The following is a 20,984-nucleotide window of genomic DNA, read 5'->3' on the forward strand; positions in this document are numbered from 1 at the left end:
ACAAGGAACAATTTAAGCCCAATTAATAGTAGCCTTTCTCTATAAGGCAGTGTGCAGTGTACTTCAGCAAGTTTACTTTCTGAGTTGCCTTCTTACCAAGCAGTGAGCTTGTGTACTTGAGCATATCTACGGCACTGCAACCCTAAGAGGCAAGTGGTATCTCAAATCCCAACAAACAAATAAATCACAGCAGTAAAGTTAAGCTGAAGCAGATACACCTGCTAGAGCACAAGCCTAGCTACCTATCCAACATTATATGTGACAAGTGCTAAAGAACTTTAAGATCACATCACCAGGCAAACACAAGTAGAACAGTATAAGACCCACAGGCTGAGTATTCACAATATGGCCAAAAACCAAACTAAATGTAATAGCGAGTTACAAGAATTGTTACCCAAGACAATCACATCAGACAGAGCGTCAATACCTTTTTAAGTGGAAATCCTTGAATGATGGTGTCCTTCACACACTGACGAGGTAGTCCAAGAGGGGCAACGCCACTGCAGCGCATTATCTCATGAATCACGGCGTCGGTGTACGGCAACTTCTTCCGGTGCTCAGACTGGATGATGTCAGAGGGTTCAAGCACATCGGCTAGTTCTTTCTGAACTTTCTCTGGGGAGAGATATTTACATTTTACTTATGAGGGATCAGAAGTGATATGTCCTACATTCTCCTTCTTTTACGACACTAAGAGAGATTCTGAAATATGATGCCCAGAAATGTATGATAACCAAAACAGATGAAGAGTCACCATGTTGCAGTAGTGGTTGAAAAAGGGATGATTGCATTGCTTGGAGGGCTTGATAAAGTTGGAACACGCTGAGACCAGAATTAAGTATCACACTATTAGCCACAGTTTCACATCTATTCCAGAATGCCTTGTTATAAATAAGAAGGCAATTGCCACACCCATGCAATACCACATGTTTTGAAACAATGTAGGCTTGTTGTGAATATGCAAAAGACACTTTGCCTGATGCCTAATTTTATTCATATAAGTGGAAAGAATAAAATCGATGCCATGTTAGTCCAGGTTTAAAATCACACAAGATGCAGGCTCTGTTACCTTTTAGTGGCTTAGCTGAACATACTATGCAGAGATGGAACAAAGTGCCAGCTTTCGAAGTCCCACATATTTCTTCATCGGATGTTGCAGAGTGAAATGGTTAGTAAAGGAAAGCCATACCATAGTTCATACTCAAAATTAAGAAAGAAAAAAACGAATATTTTAAACTTGATAGGCTGAAAGGACAATATGCATGGAATGTGGGTCAAAAATAAAAAGAAAAAAATTATCCTTTTAACATGTAACCATTAAGTTAGGCCCAGCAGTCTTAAGGTAGGTCCAGCTATTTTCCTAAAATTACTGATCTTACTGATGTTGTATTAAAAGGCGTATTGAAGAAGGAGGTTTTCAAAACACGTAATTGGAAAACAGGGACCGTATTGCCTTTTCCTCACATACACAGTCTAAAAATTGTTCTGTAGTGATTGCAGTGCTGTGGGATATTTTAACCCACTAGGCTCTGCCCTGCGACATCCCTGTGTGCTGATGGTGAAAGTATCATCAAAGATGGCCGCAAAAGCCCTATGCGCGCCAAAACCTATGAAAATTGCACTTTAAAACCGGAAAAGATGGCTGCCAAATCTACTTTGCCTGTTGTCACTAGTGGAAAGGAGACCTCACTGCTGAAACAGGTCACTGGGCTGCCTACCAAGGAAAAATGGAACACTGCAGGAAAGGCAGTGCTTTATAGCAAGAAACCCAGAAATTGCTCTTAAATCCCTTTTTCTTGGTTGCTGAAAATGCAAAATACCGGACCAAAACACCACAGAACATCCAATATCTTTGCTGGGTGTTACCCGCCACTTCATTTAAGGAATCATTATGAACACACAATGTCAGGAAAAGCAGAATCTATCATCAAAATATCCACAGTAAAAAGTGTGCTTGCCTGTGAAAATCTGTCAAAATATGGGTGCAGTACTAGCGGCCGCCTGTATGACAGCTGTCATTAGTTGCATCAGAAGCTTAAACTTGTGAAATTGAAATCAAATGTCTATAAATTAAGTGACCTGTTATCAAAAGTAATATAGGTTGTAACTATTTAATCTCCATGGTTTGGAGACTGGAATTAGAGTTGTAGTTGCATGTTTTAAAATTGCAAGTTTATTTTCAATAAATAAAAATTTAGCAAAGTGACTTTTAAAGTAAGCCTGATGCAAGCCAAAACTACAAAGCAAATTCCCCCACTGGGAAAGGCACCTCCCTTCTGCTCTCTGGACCAGGAACTCACATTCAGGTGTTGGTTAAGAGGGGAGGGGCACTGGGGCTGCTCCTGGGAGAGGCAATGGACTTTCCTTGGCTGAAAGGATATGCAGATTGTAAAGTGTCAACACTGGCCTCTGCCAGAGGAAGAAAGCAGAGATTGCTCTTGAGCTGCAAGATGAAGATGGAGGCAGAGAAAGACATTTTTGTTGATTCACAAAGCACAGAAAGCATATTTCTAAAAAGACTGATAAAGGACTGTGCGAATTTGCAAAAATGATAGAATTTGTAGCAGAGTTAACGTGATTTTTTTTGTGCACATTTTGAGAGGTGCCAGAAATCTGTGCGATGTTCAGGGAAGGCACAGTGAAAATTCTGGATTTGTAGCAATTGTATTTATGTCAGAAGCATGAAACTTCATACGATTATGCCCACATATCATGCACACATATGTACAAAATTGTGGACAAATCAGATGTTGTGTCCCAGACAAAAAGTGCGAAATGTTGTCAAATCCAGACCCAAGATCTCACAGCAACGAGGCTTGGAAGAGGGTGTGCTCCACAACATATGTGATCTATGTATGTCATTGGTATAAAGATTGTACGCATGTAAAGATGTATTATATCAAAAATACATGTTATGTGCAAAAGGCAAAGGGGAGGATGTTTTGCCTCATAAACCACATCATCATGATGACACTCTGTTTTCTCCTCAAATCAAGGGAGAGAGCAGACTTTAGCCAATAGACTACCTAGGGGGTGCACCTAGGATAATTCAGCATACCCACCCCTTTATCAAACACATAAATAGAAACAGCTTAGGACCTAGAAGAACACACTGATCCACCCACCATCCCGATATTGGCGAAGTACTCTGAAGGAGATCCATCCATACTCCTTGTTCCAGACTACAGAACCTTTGCAAGCAGAAAGGCTCAGAGCATATCCAAACCACTTTCAGCTGGGCCTAACTTCCAGAACCCATCCTTCAACTTAAAGGGGAAACCAAAGAAGCAGCTAGGCTGTGCTGTAACTGCTTGCCTGTCAAAGAATTATCTTCATAACCAGAAGGGCAGATTAAATCCCAATCTGGTACCGTTCCGTGCTGTGCAGACCAGAGAGCCATTGCAGATCCAGTCCAGTCGTGCTGTGCAGTGTAGACCAGAGCGCCTTGCTGTCCAGTCCTGCCATGCGGTGTCCAGAGCACCTTGCTGATCGCGGAACCAGACCAGTCCAGTGTGCCCAGCAGTCTGTCCAGAAAGTATCCCTGACCGGAACCAGAATCCCTGACGGTTCCATTCAAAACATTGGTAGTGATTATCCATAGTATAGGATTGTCACTAGCCTATGTACTATCCATAGTCATCCCTATCCAAATCAAATCTATCTTAGATCCAGAACTGTATTGTTAGAAATCCTTTTTGTCTTGCCTGAACTCTCTCTCTTATCCTATAGTCCTTCTGTAATAATATTGTTAAAATCATCTTTGCGCTGATATATTTCATCTGAAGAAGGCAAGCGTCTCGGCGGGCAAAAACCTGATCAGAGACGTCCTGGTCTGGTGGCTTTGCTGTCATGTAGTTTGTTTCTTCATAGTCCATCCCTAGTGTAAAGAACCCTGTTTGTATTTTAAAAGCGCATCCTTGCTCTGCATTTTGCCTCTATCTGAAAAAACTACCTCCACGGAAACGTTCATAACTTCTTCATACTTTATGCTAGAAACGAAATTTAAGTGTCTCAACTCCTTATAGTTTTCCCGAGCGCGTGGAAAAGTTTGTCGCAAATTTTTCGTTTGGCTAAAATCTATAACGTGTAAAATTGCTTTTCATTGCACCCGACCTCAAAATTAAGTTTTAAACTTGCTTATTACTCTTAAATCATTGCTAGTGTTTGTCGGAACCCATACAAAGTGGCTCCCATTAGTATTTCAACAATTTCAGTGATTTAAACCATTTTTAGTATTTTACCCTTTCATTCAAAGCCAACTTTAAAACCATTTTTGACAGGTTTGCCAATCAATTCTGTTTTTCCCTGGTGTTTGCTGAGGGGAAATTGGGATTGATATATTTGCTTGAATTCTGCATTCCTGAAACCTGTTCTCTCTCCTTCTATCTCTTTATATTGCATATTGGGGGCGTTGAGGGGTGTGCAGGGGGACATATTAACCACATTGCCATTTGATTGAACATACACAAAAGTATTATTTCTGTGCTGCATTATTTTTCCCATCATTGCTCCTTGTGATTAAAGAGATTGTTTAGTGTGACATCACCCCATTGGTGATCATTGTAGAACCATTAAAAATAGTGTGATATATATATTGTGCAATATCTAAATAAATATTTTAACTTTGCAAACCAGCCTGCTTCCTTATTCAGTGTGACCGGGGGGGATTCCAAGAGAGGGGCGTGATATAAGTGTTACATCGTTCAGAATAAAAGAACTTATAGACACAAATAAATAAAGGGTTTCAGTTGTGCATTACACGCTAGGCGTTGACTTAGGTGAAGTGCCGAATTGAAATCACTTACAAGATTGGGGGCTCGTCGGAGATTTCTGAATTAGACATACCACTTGTGACAGTTTAATACAGCGTGCTAACTGACTGGGTACATAAACCCTGTTGGGCTACCACACTGTGTTACAACGTGAAAAGCACCCTTCAATAGGAACGCTCTAAGGAATGAAGTCTGTTTGCAAAAATAAAGTAACTTCTGTAAATCAGAAAGGAAATTAATATTTCCGGAATGACGACCTTGGTAGAAATCAATATGGCAAAGGAACACCTACTGCACACATTATTTGTCAGGGGTGAATGGGCAGAGCAGGATCAGAATGTGTGGTTGCAGGAAATAAAAGAACAGGCCAGTGCAACAGGATTAAATACATGGCAGGATCAGGGTCCATTACATATGGCACTGAGTGAACTGTATATGGCCCCTAAGGTAAAAGAAGAGCAAAGTAAGATTGCCAAAATTGCGGCATATCTGTACCTCCACATTGGAGCAATATAGGACAAATATGACGAAAACCTAGATCTGGCAAACAAGCAACTACAATCATTAGAAAAAGCCCAAATGGATCTGGACTCTGCAGAGCAAAGGCTACAAAAGAGCCATGAATCAGAAAATGAAACCAGGCAGTACCTGATAAAAATAAAAGAAGATATGGATATCCTGCAGCAAGAGAAGGTAGAGCAGGATACCAAAGTGCTGGTGCTGCAGAAGGAGTGCCAAGAAAGTTTGGACTCTCTACTGCAGAGCCAGAAAAAGCTGGAACAGCAAATACATTTTAATAGAGCATGCGTAGCGCAGGTAGTCACCCTGCAAAACCGCCTAGACCAAGAAAAAAAAGAAAATAATAAATTAATTCTCAAAGACATGGACACCCAGGAAGAATTTGATGAGGAGCGCCAGAAAGCTGGTGCACTCCAAAGACAAAGGGACGACCTGGCTGCACAGAGGGGTACTCTTATTCAGGAAAGGGACACCGTAGGCCAGGAGGTCAGTTATTTAAAAGATAAGATGGAAGAAAATCATCTGGCCCTTCAGGGACTGGGTGGCACGACCCTCGCCCAAAACCCCCTCTGGCAATCCCATTGGCCAGGTGGAGTCAGGACTCAGGCCTCTAGAGCCTGGCATCCTCTTCAAAAGCCCTCATGGGGCCAGGCGCCAGGCTCATACACCATGAAAAACAATGTGCTTGGGAACTACTTTATTGTATTGTCAGCAAACATGGAGGCATCCACATAGCTTGGTTCCTAAGAACCAAACTGTGCGGTCTAGTGTTTTGGGTGTAGTAGCCTAGGGACCACTTCACCTGGACTATTTTGTTGGGGCTATTTAAACCACACCCGAGCAAGACAACATGCTTCGCGTTACTTTGCAGCTTGCAACGTGATGCTCACCGTGTCCAGCTATTCTCTCGAACCTCGGAGAAGCATAACCTGCAAGGAGACAAAAGGAACATCATTAGCAGCAGCATCTTACCTGCAGTCTTCATCTTTAAACACTCGCAGCTACTGAGAACAGCTTCCTCGAATCTGCACGCCTCCCAGACAGAACAACCTGAAAGAGGAAGATAGAGGCAACATTAAAGAAGGCAGTAGAGACACTTACAAATTACGAACTGCTCAAAAGGCTTACCTGGCTGGTCGCCTCTCGGCTGGCACCACTCCAGACATTCCACTCGCGCTGAACAACACTGCGACCTACAAGGAAGGAAAACACAGATTAGCAAAGGCAAGACTTTGCAGCGCTGCATATAGTGCTTACTTACCGCATCATAGCACTCTTAATGCGCCATCATTTACCAGCGGGGCTCAACCAAGCCAGTTCACCACGCTGAAGCTCTGCATACCTAAGGGAGAAAAAAAGAGACATTTTAAACAAAGAAAGGCATGCAGGATAGCAACAAAACTAAAGAACAGCAATAAGACCTACCTGAACAATATCAAACAGGCCGGTGTCAGTGAAGTAACTGGACCGCACTCTCCCATGAAAGACAACGCGCCCCTGCAAAGAAGGCAGGACGGAGAGCACGCCTAATTCTACCACAGGTGAGGAGAGGGCGCCAGAGGGACTGAAACCATACGGGGGTGGAGGGAGGATACTTACCCCAGTCGGTCAGCCTTGAACACAGTCCTCCTGTATTTTCAGGCAGAACCTTCCCCGCAGACCACATCAGGGCAAAACTGAGAAGCATACCAGCGAGTAACCTGGCCGAGTGGCGTCCCTGTGGATACCAGGTGAGCGTAACACTGGGTGAGCTCCAAAAAGATTACACAAAACTGTTAGAGCACTCTGGGAGGATGGAAGATGCTCTGGCAAAGAGTGACCAGGCCAGTAAGGACAGGACTCAGGAGGTAACCCTCCTGCAGCAAAAATTGGGCCAGTACTCTAAAATGACACAGGAAGCACAGAGAGACAATGAGGCTCTCTGTGAGAAAATGACAGGCTCCACAGACAGGTAGCTATGCAGGAACAACTGATAGAGACTAGCAAGGTCTTGATAGAGGAACAGAAAGGTCAGGTTCTTGCATGGCAACAGGGAGCAGGGGCTGAGAGAGATGAGGTCCGCTGGGAAAGGGAAACACCTGAGCATAACCTCAGGAACCCTCGTACCAGAGGCCTTCATCTTCCACTCCATGGACTCTGCCACCCCCATGTCCACTGGTGCACATGAGCCAAGGGCCACAGGGATGGCAGACTTCAATCCAATGAGGAATATGGGGCTCATAGATCAGCACCTCCCAGGAATGGATGGGCGGGCATCTGGGTATGGGTTCCTAAGTACTAGGGCCATATTCTCTGTTCAGGGAGACTCCAATGAGGGGAGGGTCAGAGAAATGGATCCTCAAAAATACCATTTACCCAGAGACCAGATGGTAGAATTTAGTGGGGAACTCCATGAGAGTAGGCCCACTAAGGGCATCCTGAAAACCTCTGCCCAGCTAGGACAGTGGGAGGGGGACTCAGCAAATCCTGGGAGCAAGGAGGAATCAGAAGACTCTTCTGAGTGCCACAGGACTCATGAAACTAGTCCCCCACATTCTGCCAGCCATTCCCAAGTTCACAGAATCCGGGAGAGTCTAGAAGACCAGACAGGCACCTTTGGTAGCAGTGTGTCTGAGTCAGAGGAGGAGTGGACCAGGGTCACCCGAACCAAAAAAGCCAACAAGGTCAAGAGGGCCTTGCTCAAGGATCCCCTAAAACAAATAAAGGCCATTAGGAGCGTCATCACGCTCTATCATAAGAATGCAAAATATTCGGTTTGGGAGGACCTTGAGTTCTTTGAACAAATGATGGAGACTTTCCATTTGAAGGACAGCCAAAGCTGTATTCAATATATAAAGTGGACCTTCTCTCCTGAGTACTCCAGCTTATTTTCGGGGCTGGAGGATCAGAATCATTCAAGATGGTTCACCTTTAGGGCAGCCATCTTGAAAAAATGTCTGTGCACAGGAATCCTCAGGAGGCTCGCAAGGCAGCCTATAACTTGCAATGTGGGTAAGATCAGGCCCCACAAGAATTTGTTCAAGAATTGAAGCGTACCTTTGCGCAGACCACTAGAAGGGTGCGCACTGACAGCAAAGAGTTTGTAAATACTCTCTTCCACGTTCTCCCTAAGTACATCATGACCCAGCTAGTGAGGGACTTTCACGAGAAAAGATCACTAGACTGGGTCATTGAACAAGCCACACGCATTTATGAGGTGCAAAAGCAAGTGGAAAACAAAAATAATCCCAGAATCCCCAAAACAACCAACACCCCTGCTGCTGCTAAAGTGGCAGAGGTGAAGGTTGCCCCCATTTTAGAGTTAGAGATGGGGTGCCTAAAAACCTGCAAACCCAGAATCAAAACAACCCCAAACCCAAAAGGCCCTCGGGCCAATCACAAACGGGGAACCAGGGAGGTAGTCCCACCAATGGGACCCCTAACTCCCCTGACTACATCAGCCCACGCTACAATGGAAATAGACCTCTCCTGGGTTATGTGTGGACTCCTCCAGCCCAAGGGGGGGAATCCAGCCAGACAACAGCTAACCCAAGGAACTTCCCTCCTCACTTTCCCCAGGAGGGCAGTAATCCCCCAAATGCTGGACAAAATTTCTTCCCAAGATACCCGCCAAACGTTAACCCCCTAAACAATCCATCCTTCTTTCCCTACTTTCCTCAACCCAGACAACCCAATCCTGGAGAGGGGAGGCCAAGGGTGGAGGGGTACCCAAAAACATTCCTAACCCGGGGTATTTTAGGAGAAGGGATAGCTACCCTTCCCAGGATCAGCCCAGGGGAGACATGAGGACCCCGTACCAGTCAGAGCAGGTGACACAACTAGAGCGCCAGGTCCAGACCATGGCACGGGATATGGGTTGCATGCTGAGGGCTCAACAGAACCCTCAGATGAGCATGGCTGCGCAGAATGCCTCAAACCCAGGGCCTGGTGCTCCAGAGCAATGACAGGGGAAGAACCCCGACAACAAACCGGTTCCCAGGGAGGAGGCACAAGGGGAGGGGGGGTGTAAAGCCTTGGAGGAATCTTCCTTCCCCACTTGTAAAAAGCCCCTGGAAAACCAGGAACCAGAACCAAAATCTCCTGCCCCCGAAAGTATACAACCCGAGGAGCAGAGAGGGGGTAGGAGAAATAAAGAGCCCAAAAAGACCCATTTTGAGGAGGAGGTACAAATCTTCCAGTTTGAAGGCGAGGGATCCTCAGAGGATTCTGGGAAAAGGATCTTCTCCTTCAGAGATGGGGGAACTCCTCCCAAAGAAAAATGGGTCCCAAAGGATCCAAATCCAGACTGGGTAGATGTGGGGACTGAGTTAGCACCGCCCATCATCAAACCCCAGAATGACCAATCAGAAAATCCCCTGGTTCAAACCCATCCTGGTGACTGCCTCCAAAAAGGGGAGGGGGCAGCCCAGAATCAGAACCAAGGGAACCCAAAATGTCCCTGTACTAAAACCAAGAAACTAACCCACCAGTTGTCCAAAAATGTACATTATCTTTGCCCCCTTGAGCAAAGGGAGGGAAGATTGTATGCCCCGGTCCAAATACAGGGGCAGTGTACAATTTTGGCACTGGTGGACACTGGATCCCAAGCCACCCTTCTGTCAAAAAGGGCCTTTGACCAACTGAATTCGGGAAGGGGGGAGAAATACCAAATTCCTCTTACCCCTCTTCCTGGACAACTTCAGAACTTTGACGGGAAGGAAATTCCCGTCGAGAGGACTGCGGATTTGGATATTAAAATTGGGCGACACAAAAGGTGAAGCACCTGGTCATAGTTGTGACTCCAGAGGGCACCCCTTGTTTACTAGGGAATTACATCCTGCTGAGATTTTCACCCCTCATAGATTGTGTAAACAAGGTCCTCTGGACCCAGACTAACCGACCAATAAAATTGAAACAGAGTGCCAACCATGTTAGTTTAAATGGCACATGCCACATGGTTGAACAAAAACCTGACCAAATAGAATTTCTCTTCCAGAATTATCAAATCCCAGACGTGACAGTAATTGCAGTAGGACAACAAATTGGTGATGGGGAGTCCTCTCTATTTCTGAAAATCAACCTTCCTTCCAGTCTAAGGTGGCATTCCACACTGGAAGGAAACACTCTGAAATTATTTACAAATTCACAATCAGAAAATCACACTCCTATAGTCCAGAAAGATGAGAAATCAGCTCAAAGCTTGGCTGATATTCAGAAAGTGGCAGAGCAGTTGTTCATCCCTATTCAATTAAATGAAGGGAAGGACTATGTTCTCGCCTGAGTGTGTGTGAACAACGGTAAGAGCTTCATCAGCGAAGCCATGTTCCGCAAACTCCTGAAAGATCCAGCCATTCCCACATTTAAACTGATAGACAAATGGGAAATGGACATGGAAACACCCAATTCCAAACATCTCCTGCCTAGCAGGTGTATGCTCAATATTTCCGTAGGCAACAAGAGCATATTCCATAATTGTTGGGTCGTGTGAGATGTCCCTGCCGCATTTTACTTAGGCAGTGACATTCTCAATCGCTTTGCCATTAGTTTGGACCTAATAAACTTCAAAGCTTGGTCCCGATTAGCGGGTAATCCCATGGGCTTTGATGACCCAGAGAAAGCATGTCAATTTCTTGGGGCATGAGATTACTCCTCAGGGTCTCTGTCCCCAGGAAAAGAAAGTGGAAGCACTCTAGAAATTAAAAGACCCCACAACTCTGCGGAAACTAAGGAGCCTCCTAGGACTAACTAATTACAGCAGAAAGTTCATTGAGGACTACGTAGAGATCACAAGACCCCTGATACACCTTTTGAAGGGGGGGTCAAGTGGGAGTGGGGTCCAGAATAAGCCGAGGCAGTAAGACAAAAGAAGCATCTCACAAGCGCCTTGCCTAGCTTACCCTGTCAAAAACAAGGAGTTCTTCTTGGAGACAGGGTTCTCAAATACATGCTTGACTGCAGTTTTATACCAAAAGCATGATAAGGTCAATAAAGTAATCTCCTATGCGAGTAAAACTTTATCCTCTGTGGAGGAAAAGTTCAACGGTCGTGAGAAGGCACTCCTGGTAACGGTGTGGGCATTGAAGAATTACCGCCCGTTTATTCAGGGGGAACACATCATAGTGGAGACTCCACACTAGCCTCTGCAATATCTCCAAAGTGACAGAATCTGGGCTGGAAATGTGAGTAATTCCCGAATTACTTCCTGGATCCTGTCAATGCAAGGCTTTCCTGTAGAGGTCAGATATGGCCAAAACATGAAGAATCCCCTTGTGCAAGGTCTGGTTGACTTGCATGATTGTGCCAGAGAAAACTGTCTCGAGGACGAAAGTCTTAAAATCAAGGACAACATGGAGGCATACCTTAATTCCCCACACAAAGTCTTTGAAGAAGACCAGTGTTAGGGGAATGCCCACTGTCTATGTGGATGGATGCTCCTACCATGTTGACAAAAACGGGGAAAAAGAACTTGTGGCTGGCGTAGGGAATGCATGGGAGAATGATGCCCCAGAACCCTCCGCTGGGTACAAAATCGGTCCCCAAAGTAGTCAAGTGGCAAAGTTGATGGCTGTGCATCAAGCCATCCTCACTGCTGTCCAACACTTACTCCACAAACTGGTCATAATCACAGATTCGGATTATGTACGTAACAGGTTTGTGGAGCACCTGGTTAACTGGAAAACCAGAGGCATGCTATGTGCTAATAACACACCATTGAAACATACACTGCCTTGGTCAGATTTACAAGTCAATTTTATCGGGCCCGTAAGTCACTCCTCTAGGGGGAACAAGTACTTGTTGACTGTGACATACTTGTTCACTAAATGGGTGGAATGCATCCCGGCCCCAAATTGCAAGGCAGAAACAGTAGCTGCCCTGATGATCAATCACATCTTCTTGCGTTATGGACTACCAAAAGGATCGAGTCAGACCGAGGTAGCCACTTCACTAGCGAAGTGATGACAAAGATGTGGGAGATACTTGGGGTCAAAAGGAAACTACACATTGCCTACCAGTGAAGTTGAGACATACAACAAGACAATTGTGAGCATATTAAAAAAGTTTGTGGCAGATTCTGGGCCAAGGTGGGACATCCGACTACCTCTTGTCCTGATGGCCATCAGATCTACCCCTTCTTCTGCAACTAAAATGTCACAGTTTGAGCTGATGACAGGATGAAGGATGGTGCTTCTACAGAACCCAATAGCAGACTTTGAGCAATGCCTCCACAACTCATGAGTATGTTGAAAATCTGAGAAAACACCTTCAACATGCTTTTTCCTACGCTCAGGGGAATCTAGAAAAATCTGTAGACAGTATGAAGACCCACTATGACCTTAAGACTACTAGAAAAGAATACCAAGTAGGAGACCGGGTTTACTTATACAATTTCCAAAGGAACCTGGCCAAACAGCGTGAATTTCTTCCTAGCTGGCGGGGTCCTTTTGAAATTGTAGACAAAATCTCACCAGTCGTCTACAAAATCCGTATCCCCAAAGGCAGTTTGGCAGAGGGGGTCCATATCAACCAACTGAAGTGTTGCTATCCTAGGCATACTCTGCAGCAACTAGAGGATTCATCTAGAAACCCAGAGTGGGACATCCCAGCTCCATAGAATTCCAACTATAAAACTATTCCACCTGTTGCAAATGAGTAATAAATTGCAAATAGAAAAGATTGTCATTATATGTCAAAATGTATGTATCTGCCCCACTACATGAATAGTGGTGAGGAAAAGTCTACAAAAATGCTCTGTTTTGTCATCTTAGAATTTGAAACCATGGATCCTAAGCATCAAGGAGGACCACTCAGGGACCGGAAGGAATGACCCTAGGGGCCCGGGGTATCGCTCCATACTCTCATCTGGAACCGGCGAGGAAATTCGGCCAAATCCAGAACTGATGGGAGAAGCAGACGAATTTTGCCATTTGGACCAGAAAGAAAAAACTGAACATCCCAATCTCGCAACATCCCCTTTACGGGCGGTCAAAAGTCAAATCGCGAGGGGGGCTTGTGGGATGTTTTAACCCACTAGGCTCTGCCCTGCGACATCCCTCTGTGCTGATGGTAAAAGAATCATCAAAGATGGGCGCAAAAGCCCTATGCGCGCCAAAACCTATGAAAATTGCACTTTGAAACCGGAAAAGATGGCTGCCAAATCTACTTTGCCTGTTGTCAGTAGTGGAAAGGAGACCTCACTGCTGAAACAGGTCACTGGGCTGCCTACCAAGGAAAAATGGAACACTGCAGGAAAGGCAGTGCTTTATTGCATGAAACCCAGAAATTGCTCTTAAATCCCTTTTTCTTGGTTGCTGAAAATGCACAATTGCGGACCAAAACACCACAAAACATCCAATATCTTTGCTGGGTGTTACCCGCTACTTCATTTAAGGAATCATTATGAACACACAATGTCAGGAAAAGCAGAATCTTTCATCAAAATATCCACAGTAAAAAGTGTGCTTGCCTGGGAAAATCTGTCAATATATGGGCGCTGTACCAGCGGCCGCCTGTGTGACAGCTGTCATTAGTTGCATCAGAAGCTTAAACTTGTGAAATTGAAATGAAATGTCTATACATTAAGTGACCTGTTATCAAAAGTAATATAGGTTGTAACTATTTAATCTCCATGGTTTAGAGACTGGAATTACAGTTCTAGTTGCCTTTTTTTAAAATTGCAAGTTTATTTCCAACAAAGAAAAATTTAGCAAAGTGACTTTTAAAGTAAGCCTGATGCAAGCCAAAACTACAAAGCAATTTCCCCCACTGGGCAAGGCACCTCACTTCTGCTCTCTGGACCAGGAACTCACATTCAGGTGTTGATTAAGAGGGGAAGGGCACTGGGGCTGCTAATGGGAGAGACAATGGACCTTGCTTGGCTGAAAGGATATGCAGATTGTAAAGTGTCAACAGTGGCCTCTGCCAGAGGAAGAAGGCTGAGATTGCTCTTGAGCTGCAAGATGGAGATGAAGGCAGTGACAGACGTTTTTGTTGATTCACAAAGCACAGAAAGCATATTTCTAAAAAGACTGATAAAGGACTGTGCAAATTTGTAAAAATTATAGAATTAGTAGCAGTGTAAATGTGATTTTTCTGAGAACATTTTAAAAGGTGCCAGAAATCTGTGCGATGTTCAGGGAAGGCACAGTGAAAATTCTGGTTTTGTAGCAATTGTATTTATGTCAGAAGCATGAAACTTCATACGATTATGCCCAGATATCATGCACACATATGTACAAAATTGTGGACAAATCAGATGTTGTGTCCCAGACAAAATGTGTGAAATGTTGTCAAATCCAGACCCAAGATCTCACAGCAATGAGGCTTGTAAGAGGGTGTACTCCACAAAATATGTGATCTATTTATGTCATTGGTATAAAGATTGTACACATGTAAAGATGTATTATATCAAAAATACATTTTATGTGCAAAAGGCAAAGGGGAGGATGTTTTGCCTCATAAACCACATCATCATGATGATACTCTGTTTTCTCCTCCAATCAAGGGAGAGAGCAGACTTTAGCCAATAGACTACCCAGGGGCTGGGCCTAGGATAATTCAGCATACCCACCCCTCTATCAAACACATAAATAGAGACAGCTTAGGACCTAGAAGAACACACTGATCCACCCACCATCCCGATATTGGCGAAGCACTCTGAAGGAGATCCATCCATACTCCTTGTTCCAGACTACAGAACCTTTGCAAGCAGAAAGGCTCAGAGCATAGCTGAACCACTTTCAGCTTGCCTAACTTCCAGAACCCAGCCCTCAACTTAAAGGGGAAACCAAAGAAGCAGCCAGGCTTTGCTGTAACTGCTTGCCTGCCAAAGAATTATCTTCATAACCCAAAGGGAAGATTAAATCCCAATCTGGTACCCTGCCGTGCTGTGCAGTGCAGACCAGAGAGCCATTGCAGATCCAGTCCAGTCCTGCTGTGCAGTGTAGACCAGAGCACCTTGCTGTCCAGTCCTGCCGTGCGGTGTCCAGAGCACCTTGCTGATCGTGGAACCAGACCAGTCCGGTGTGCCCAGCAGTCTGTCCAGAAAGTATCCCTGACCAGAACCAGAATACCTGACAGTTCCATTCAAAACATTGGTAGTGAGTATCCATAGTATTGGATTGTCACTAGCCTACCTACTGTCCATCGTCATCCCTATCCAAATCAAATCTATCTTAGATCCAGAACTGTATTTTTCGAAATCCTTTTTGTCTTGCCTGAACTCTCTCTCTTATCCTATAGTCCTTCTGTAATAATATTGTTAAAATCATCTTTGCGCTGATATATTTCATCGGAAGAAGGCACGAGTCTCGGCGGGCCAAAACCTGATCGGAGACGTCCTGGTCTGGTGACTGTGCTGTCGTGTAGTTTGTTTCTTCATAGTCTATCCCTAGTATAAAGAACCTTGTTTGTATTTTAAAAGTGCATCCTTGTTCTACATTTCTGAAAAAACGACCTCCACGAAAACGTTCATAACTTCTTCATACTTTATGCTAGAAACGAAATTTAAGTGTCTCAACTCCTTATAGTTTTCCCGTGATCGCGTTTACTGCGCGCAGAAAAGTTTGTCACAAATTTTTCATTTGGCTAAAATCTATAACGTGTAAAATAGCTTTTCATTGCACCCGACCTCAAAATTAAGTTTTCAACTTGCTTATTACTCTTAAATCATTGCTAGTGTTTGTCTGAAGCCACACAAAGTGGCTCCCATTAGTATTTCAACAATTTCAGTGATTTAAACCATTTTTAGTGTTTTACCCATTCATTCAAAGCCAACTTTAAAACCATTTTTGACAAGTTTTCCAATCAATTCTGTTTTTCCCTGGTGTTTGCTGAGGGGAAATTGGGAATGATATATTTGCTTGAATTCTGCATTCCTGAAACCTGTTCTCTCTCCTTCTATCTCTTTATATTGCATATTGGGGGGATTGAGGGGTGTGCAGGGGGAAATATTAACCACATTGCCATTTGATTCAACATGCACAAAAGTATTATTTCTGTGCTGCATTATTTTTCCCATCATTGCTCCTTGTGATTAAAGAGATTGTTTAGTGTGACATCACCTCACTGGTGATCATTGTAGAACCATTAAAAATAGTGTGATATATCTAAATAAATATTTTAACTTTGCAAACCTGGTTCAGTGTGACCGGGGGGATTCCAAGAGAGGGGAGTGATATAAGTGGTACATCGTTCAGAATAAAAGAACTTATAGACACAAATAAATAATTAAGGTTTTTAGGTTTGCATTACACACTGTTGACTTAGGTGAAGTGCCGGATTGAAATCACTTACAGTGCAGCTGCCAAGGTTTCCTTGCTGGTCTACAAAGAAGCACTACAACATATGCTCTAAAGGTTTAACTTGTGCAGTCTCCACTGTTACCTCACTATGCCTCAAGCTTCACAGTGATTTCCTGGCTTGCATACAATGTGGCAAAACAAAATATGTAACCTATATTTGAATGGTGCAGTCTCTAATTTGATCCCAGCATGTCCCGCGATCAGTAATGGGTGCCACCCAATTGAGCGTAGATGCCACCATTTCCATTGCCGGTGTCCTGTGCCCCTCATGCATTAGTGGTCCAGAACATTCATATCTGGCAGTTGTTGGTGAAAAATCATACTGCAGGGGTGTCGTCTTACTTTGTTGATGCGATTGCATTGCTGAAACTGGGCTCAAAGTTGGCCATTGTGTGTTATATAACCAGTATCTATACTCAGACCACTGTTTTTTAAATTAAGCATCTTAACATCTTCATGGAACTTGAGCTCCCACGTCCTGTGTGTGGTACTTTAGAGGACACCTTTGAACTCCATCACTGTGTGAAGTGCTGACCCACTGGTGTTTCTGTTTTGTGGTTTTAGATGGTGCATCTATGTAGGTCCATCCTTTAGTGCAGATCTTTATGGGTCTCATCCACATGCTCCCCTTGCGTGCATTTATTGCATTGGATGGGGCACACCACATTGGATGATCCGCAGTTGTATGTTCCTTTTATCTGTATTTTTTGGTTGCTGCGGGTTCTTATGGCATATCCAGTGCTGATCTCCTCCCATATGGCCAGGGAACGGCAGCCGCTACCTGATCCTGACCCTGGGGGCAGCATCATGAGGGAGGACCATATGGAAGGAGACATATATCCGGGGGAAGTGATAGCTCCGTTAATAGAAACACACAACTCTTCCAGTCTCTCTAAAACCCTAATGGCTTATTGTAAAGTGGAGCAAAGTGTTGTGATCAATAACACACATAATATTAACATAACGTCTCCTGGTTCTAAGAATCTTTATTCCAACAAGTATTTAAAACAATATCCCTTTGAAATGTCTAAAACATATATGGACTCCAATTCCCGTAATGACTTGGGTACTGAGACGAAGAAGAAGAGCAAGGAGTCAATGAGGAGGAAATGTGACGTTAAGCATGAAGTGCATTCTAGTTGTCTAAAGCTGAATCAGCTGCGTGGGACATTTAAACCCAAAGGTTACCTGCAGCTGAAGGATGGAGTAGGAAGCAAGGAAAGAGGCTGCAGAGTACGCGGGTTGGAAGCAAGCCCAGTGAGAGAGGCAGGTCGCAAGAGGAGAGCCGGGGGAGACCAGTGAACGGCTGCCTGCAGCAGGTCAGCAGCCTTCTACACCGGAGAGAAGGAACTCTGGTAACGAGAAGGTAAGCAAAGCACAGCAGGGTCAGAAGAGGAGAGGCCCTGCAGAGCTGGGCCGGTTCTGGCGGCAAAAGGAAGCAAACGCTGATGCGGGAACCGAACGATCTTCTGTGCAGACAGGGAAGCCAGCACCATGAAAGATGCTTGCAGCAACAGCACAGTATACCGGCGAGTCAGCCTCAGAGTGAAGGCGGCCCCGGGACGTGCAGAGACTTTGAAGAATATTTAGAGAATATTTTTGAATATCGACTGAACAGAATTATAAAGAGAAGCCAAACATGGTACAATTCTCCTGACATGAGATGTCAGTTGGGGAAAACCTGGGACCAGCATTGCCATAAGCCAAAAGACATTGTAAGAGAAATAAATAGGCAAGAATTGTGCAGTTCTCTTGACATGAGATGTCAGTTGTGGGGAAATATGGAATAAGTATTGCCAAGAGAGATTGAAAGGAAGGTTGACAGACAGAGCTTGAACAAACCCTCATAAATGAAATGTCTGCATGGGGGGAATTGGTATCACTGAAGTCAACAAGTTGTGTTATTGAAAAAGTATGATTTTGGGATACCTATGAAAAACCTGAAGGTGTCTCACCCGATAGTCCCCGGGAATCTATCACTCAAGTGTCCAGGTCACATCCATCTCTTTTGGATCCAGTTCTTCGAGGTGGACTAGAGCGGGAGGATCACCTGGGTGGTGGATGTTAGGGAGAATTCTCATAAATGGCTAATTTCCCTTACCTACTGAGTCCCTCAGCAGCTTTGCTGGATTTCTAGGATTTATTGTTTCACCTGGTAAGAGTGTGAGCCTTTTTTTCCCACTCCTACATGTGTTTTGCCATGTGTGTTTCTACTTTTTGTGTGATCTTGGGCACTGGAGCCTCACCTACTCCAGGGCACCATATTTTGTATGTGAGTTACACAGCACCTTCAGTGCAGTGACACAGGGTTGTCTTTTAGACTTCCCACTGACTCCATTTTCTGGGGCTGACTACAGTCCCCCAGAAAAGGTAAAGTTGCCATTAACTTTACTTTAGTCACTTTAAACCACACACCCAGTACACCCCATCTTACATGGAGTATTGGAAATGGTTAATTCTTATCCCTTTTGTCTGTGCCTCTTGGAGCCTTGTTTTGTTACCTTTACATTAAGACTTGGCTGGTGGCAGTGGTATCTACCCTAAATTTTCTACCGCGATTATCTTATATAAATGTGGTATTGTTTTAGGCTATTATATTAGTGTCGAACATAAACCCGCTTCACCAAACATATTTTATTTTGGCTCCGGCTGGGTTTATTCGCCATTTCTTTTTGTTAAAGTCTTTCTCGTGTTTTTCACTGCGCGCCAAACCGGGGATAATTCCTTTGTTCGCTGTCTTTTCGTGGGCTTCTGCACAGAAGCCCTCCGTAAGGCGCCTGAAAGTCTAGGTAGGCAGGATGTGAGGGAGGGATCTTCAGACCCCTGCCATGGGTTCCCTTGGTAACCCAAGTCGCACTCTTGTCTGATTGGCTAAGGGGACTGGCCTTGCTAGGCCAGCCGCCCTGCTGTGTGACTGACAGCCAGGCTGTATGAAAGGGGGAAAACTGCATAAAAAGCAGGTCTCTGGGACTGGAAAGGCAGAGTCGTCACTGGAACGAAAGAACCAATGAGGAACTGGAAGAAGAGGACCCCTACAACGAATAAAACGCCCGGTGAAGCCCTGCTGCAGGTCCGAATCTCCAGAATCCGATGACAGAGAAGATCCTCCAGGAAACTTCTTCCCTTGAGCTGGTGGTCGAATTCGCTGTACAGAGTTACATTGGCCCAATAACCTGGATGGTCGGACCCTGATTGGGTTTTAAGGAGCGCACCTTTTATTCGTTGCTTTGCTCTGCTGCTGGGTTCTTCCATGGGTAGTGCAGGACCCTCCAGTCTTCCTACTTCTGATCAGTCCGACAGTCACTTCAGGAACCGTGAGCTTGCAGGAACTACCAGGAACGTCTGCCTCAGCTACAGCTCCCTCTCTGTTTCAAGGTACTGTGCAAATCCGGTTGTGCGTTTCGTTCAGCTGCGGTGAAAGTGTTTGAAATCTTTCTCCAATCCGCGGGCTTGTCCTTCTCTTCTCTTTGAACTAACTTTTCTACCAACCACGCCCATCTGGAAACCATGCCACGAACCTTACTGCAAACTACCCTGAACTGTATTATCTTGAGCAAAAGACTTTTGAACCATTGACTTTGGCCCTAAACCTTTTCTATCGGATTTTATCATTGTAGTCTCTCTTGTTCGCTTGCCCTGAGTACTTACCTGTTGGTGTGGATTAATTTCTGTTAACTTCTGTCTTTCCATCCCTTTTAAATTGCTGGAGTGCCATTTTGCTCCCACTTGATTTTGTGAGCTTAACTTGTCTAGAATTTAAGGGAAGTGGTGTGGTGTATTAAGATTGTGATTTTTGACTTGCTTATAATAGTGAAATGTTATACAACTGTTGAGTAAATAAATATATATTCTTTTACTTAGAAACCTTGAGTCAGTGTTTGCCTGAATCATAGTAATTGCTTTCCTTTGTTTAACTATTTGATACTGTTCACTTACTCTTGAGATAAGTCTGGCTGCTCCGCTACTGCTATCAGTTTAATTGTGTAGTACAGGCTTGTACCAAAGGTGAAATTGTACTGTCACTTGTAGTCTTAATTGTGTGTGGTGTTCCCAAAGGGTACTGCATATAATTCTGCCTAACAACGGATCCTAGGGGAGTGGAAATGGGACACCGAAGGTTGAGACGCGGTATCCCCTTCCTAATAACACATTTCTCCATCCTACCAAGTAGGATATATAGGAACTCAACCCCCCACTCCCATTTTCTGACACAAACACTTTCCACAGGCAGCCCAACAAGATAAAGAACGGACTAACAACCGAGCCCTATACCTGACATGTCCCAACACAAGGGTCAGGCAGAGTCAGGCAATTACTGACAAGTACAAACACCTGACGTCCATCACACTTCTCCACACGGATAAAAGGCGAAGCATGATAGCACACTCTGAGCGAGGCAAAACACCCAAGGAAG

General features: G+C 44.4%; 1 protein-coding gene across 1 annotated transcript in view; it reads right to left on the reverse strand.

Moving 5' to 3' along the window:
* The window catches only part of LOC138491202 (cytochrome P450 2J2-like), a 568,063-nt gene that overhangs the window by 224,516 nt on the left and 322,563 nt on the right, over positions 1-20,984 (reverse strand). Inside the window, exon 5 of the mRNA XM_069617586.1 lies at positions 428-615. Coding sequence (XP_069473687.1) covers positions 428-615 — 188 coding nt within the window. The remainder of the gene's footprint in view (positions 1-427; positions 616-20,984) is intronic.

The sequence above is a fragment of the Ambystoma mexicanum genome, chromosome 10 (genome assembly GCF_040938575.1).
Source record: "Ambystoma mexicanum isolate Mex_15411 chromosome 10, UKY_AmexF1_1, whole genome shotgun sequence".
NCBI lineage: Eukaryota > Metazoa > Chordata > Amphibia > Caudata > Ambystomatidae > Ambystoma > Ambystoma mexicanum.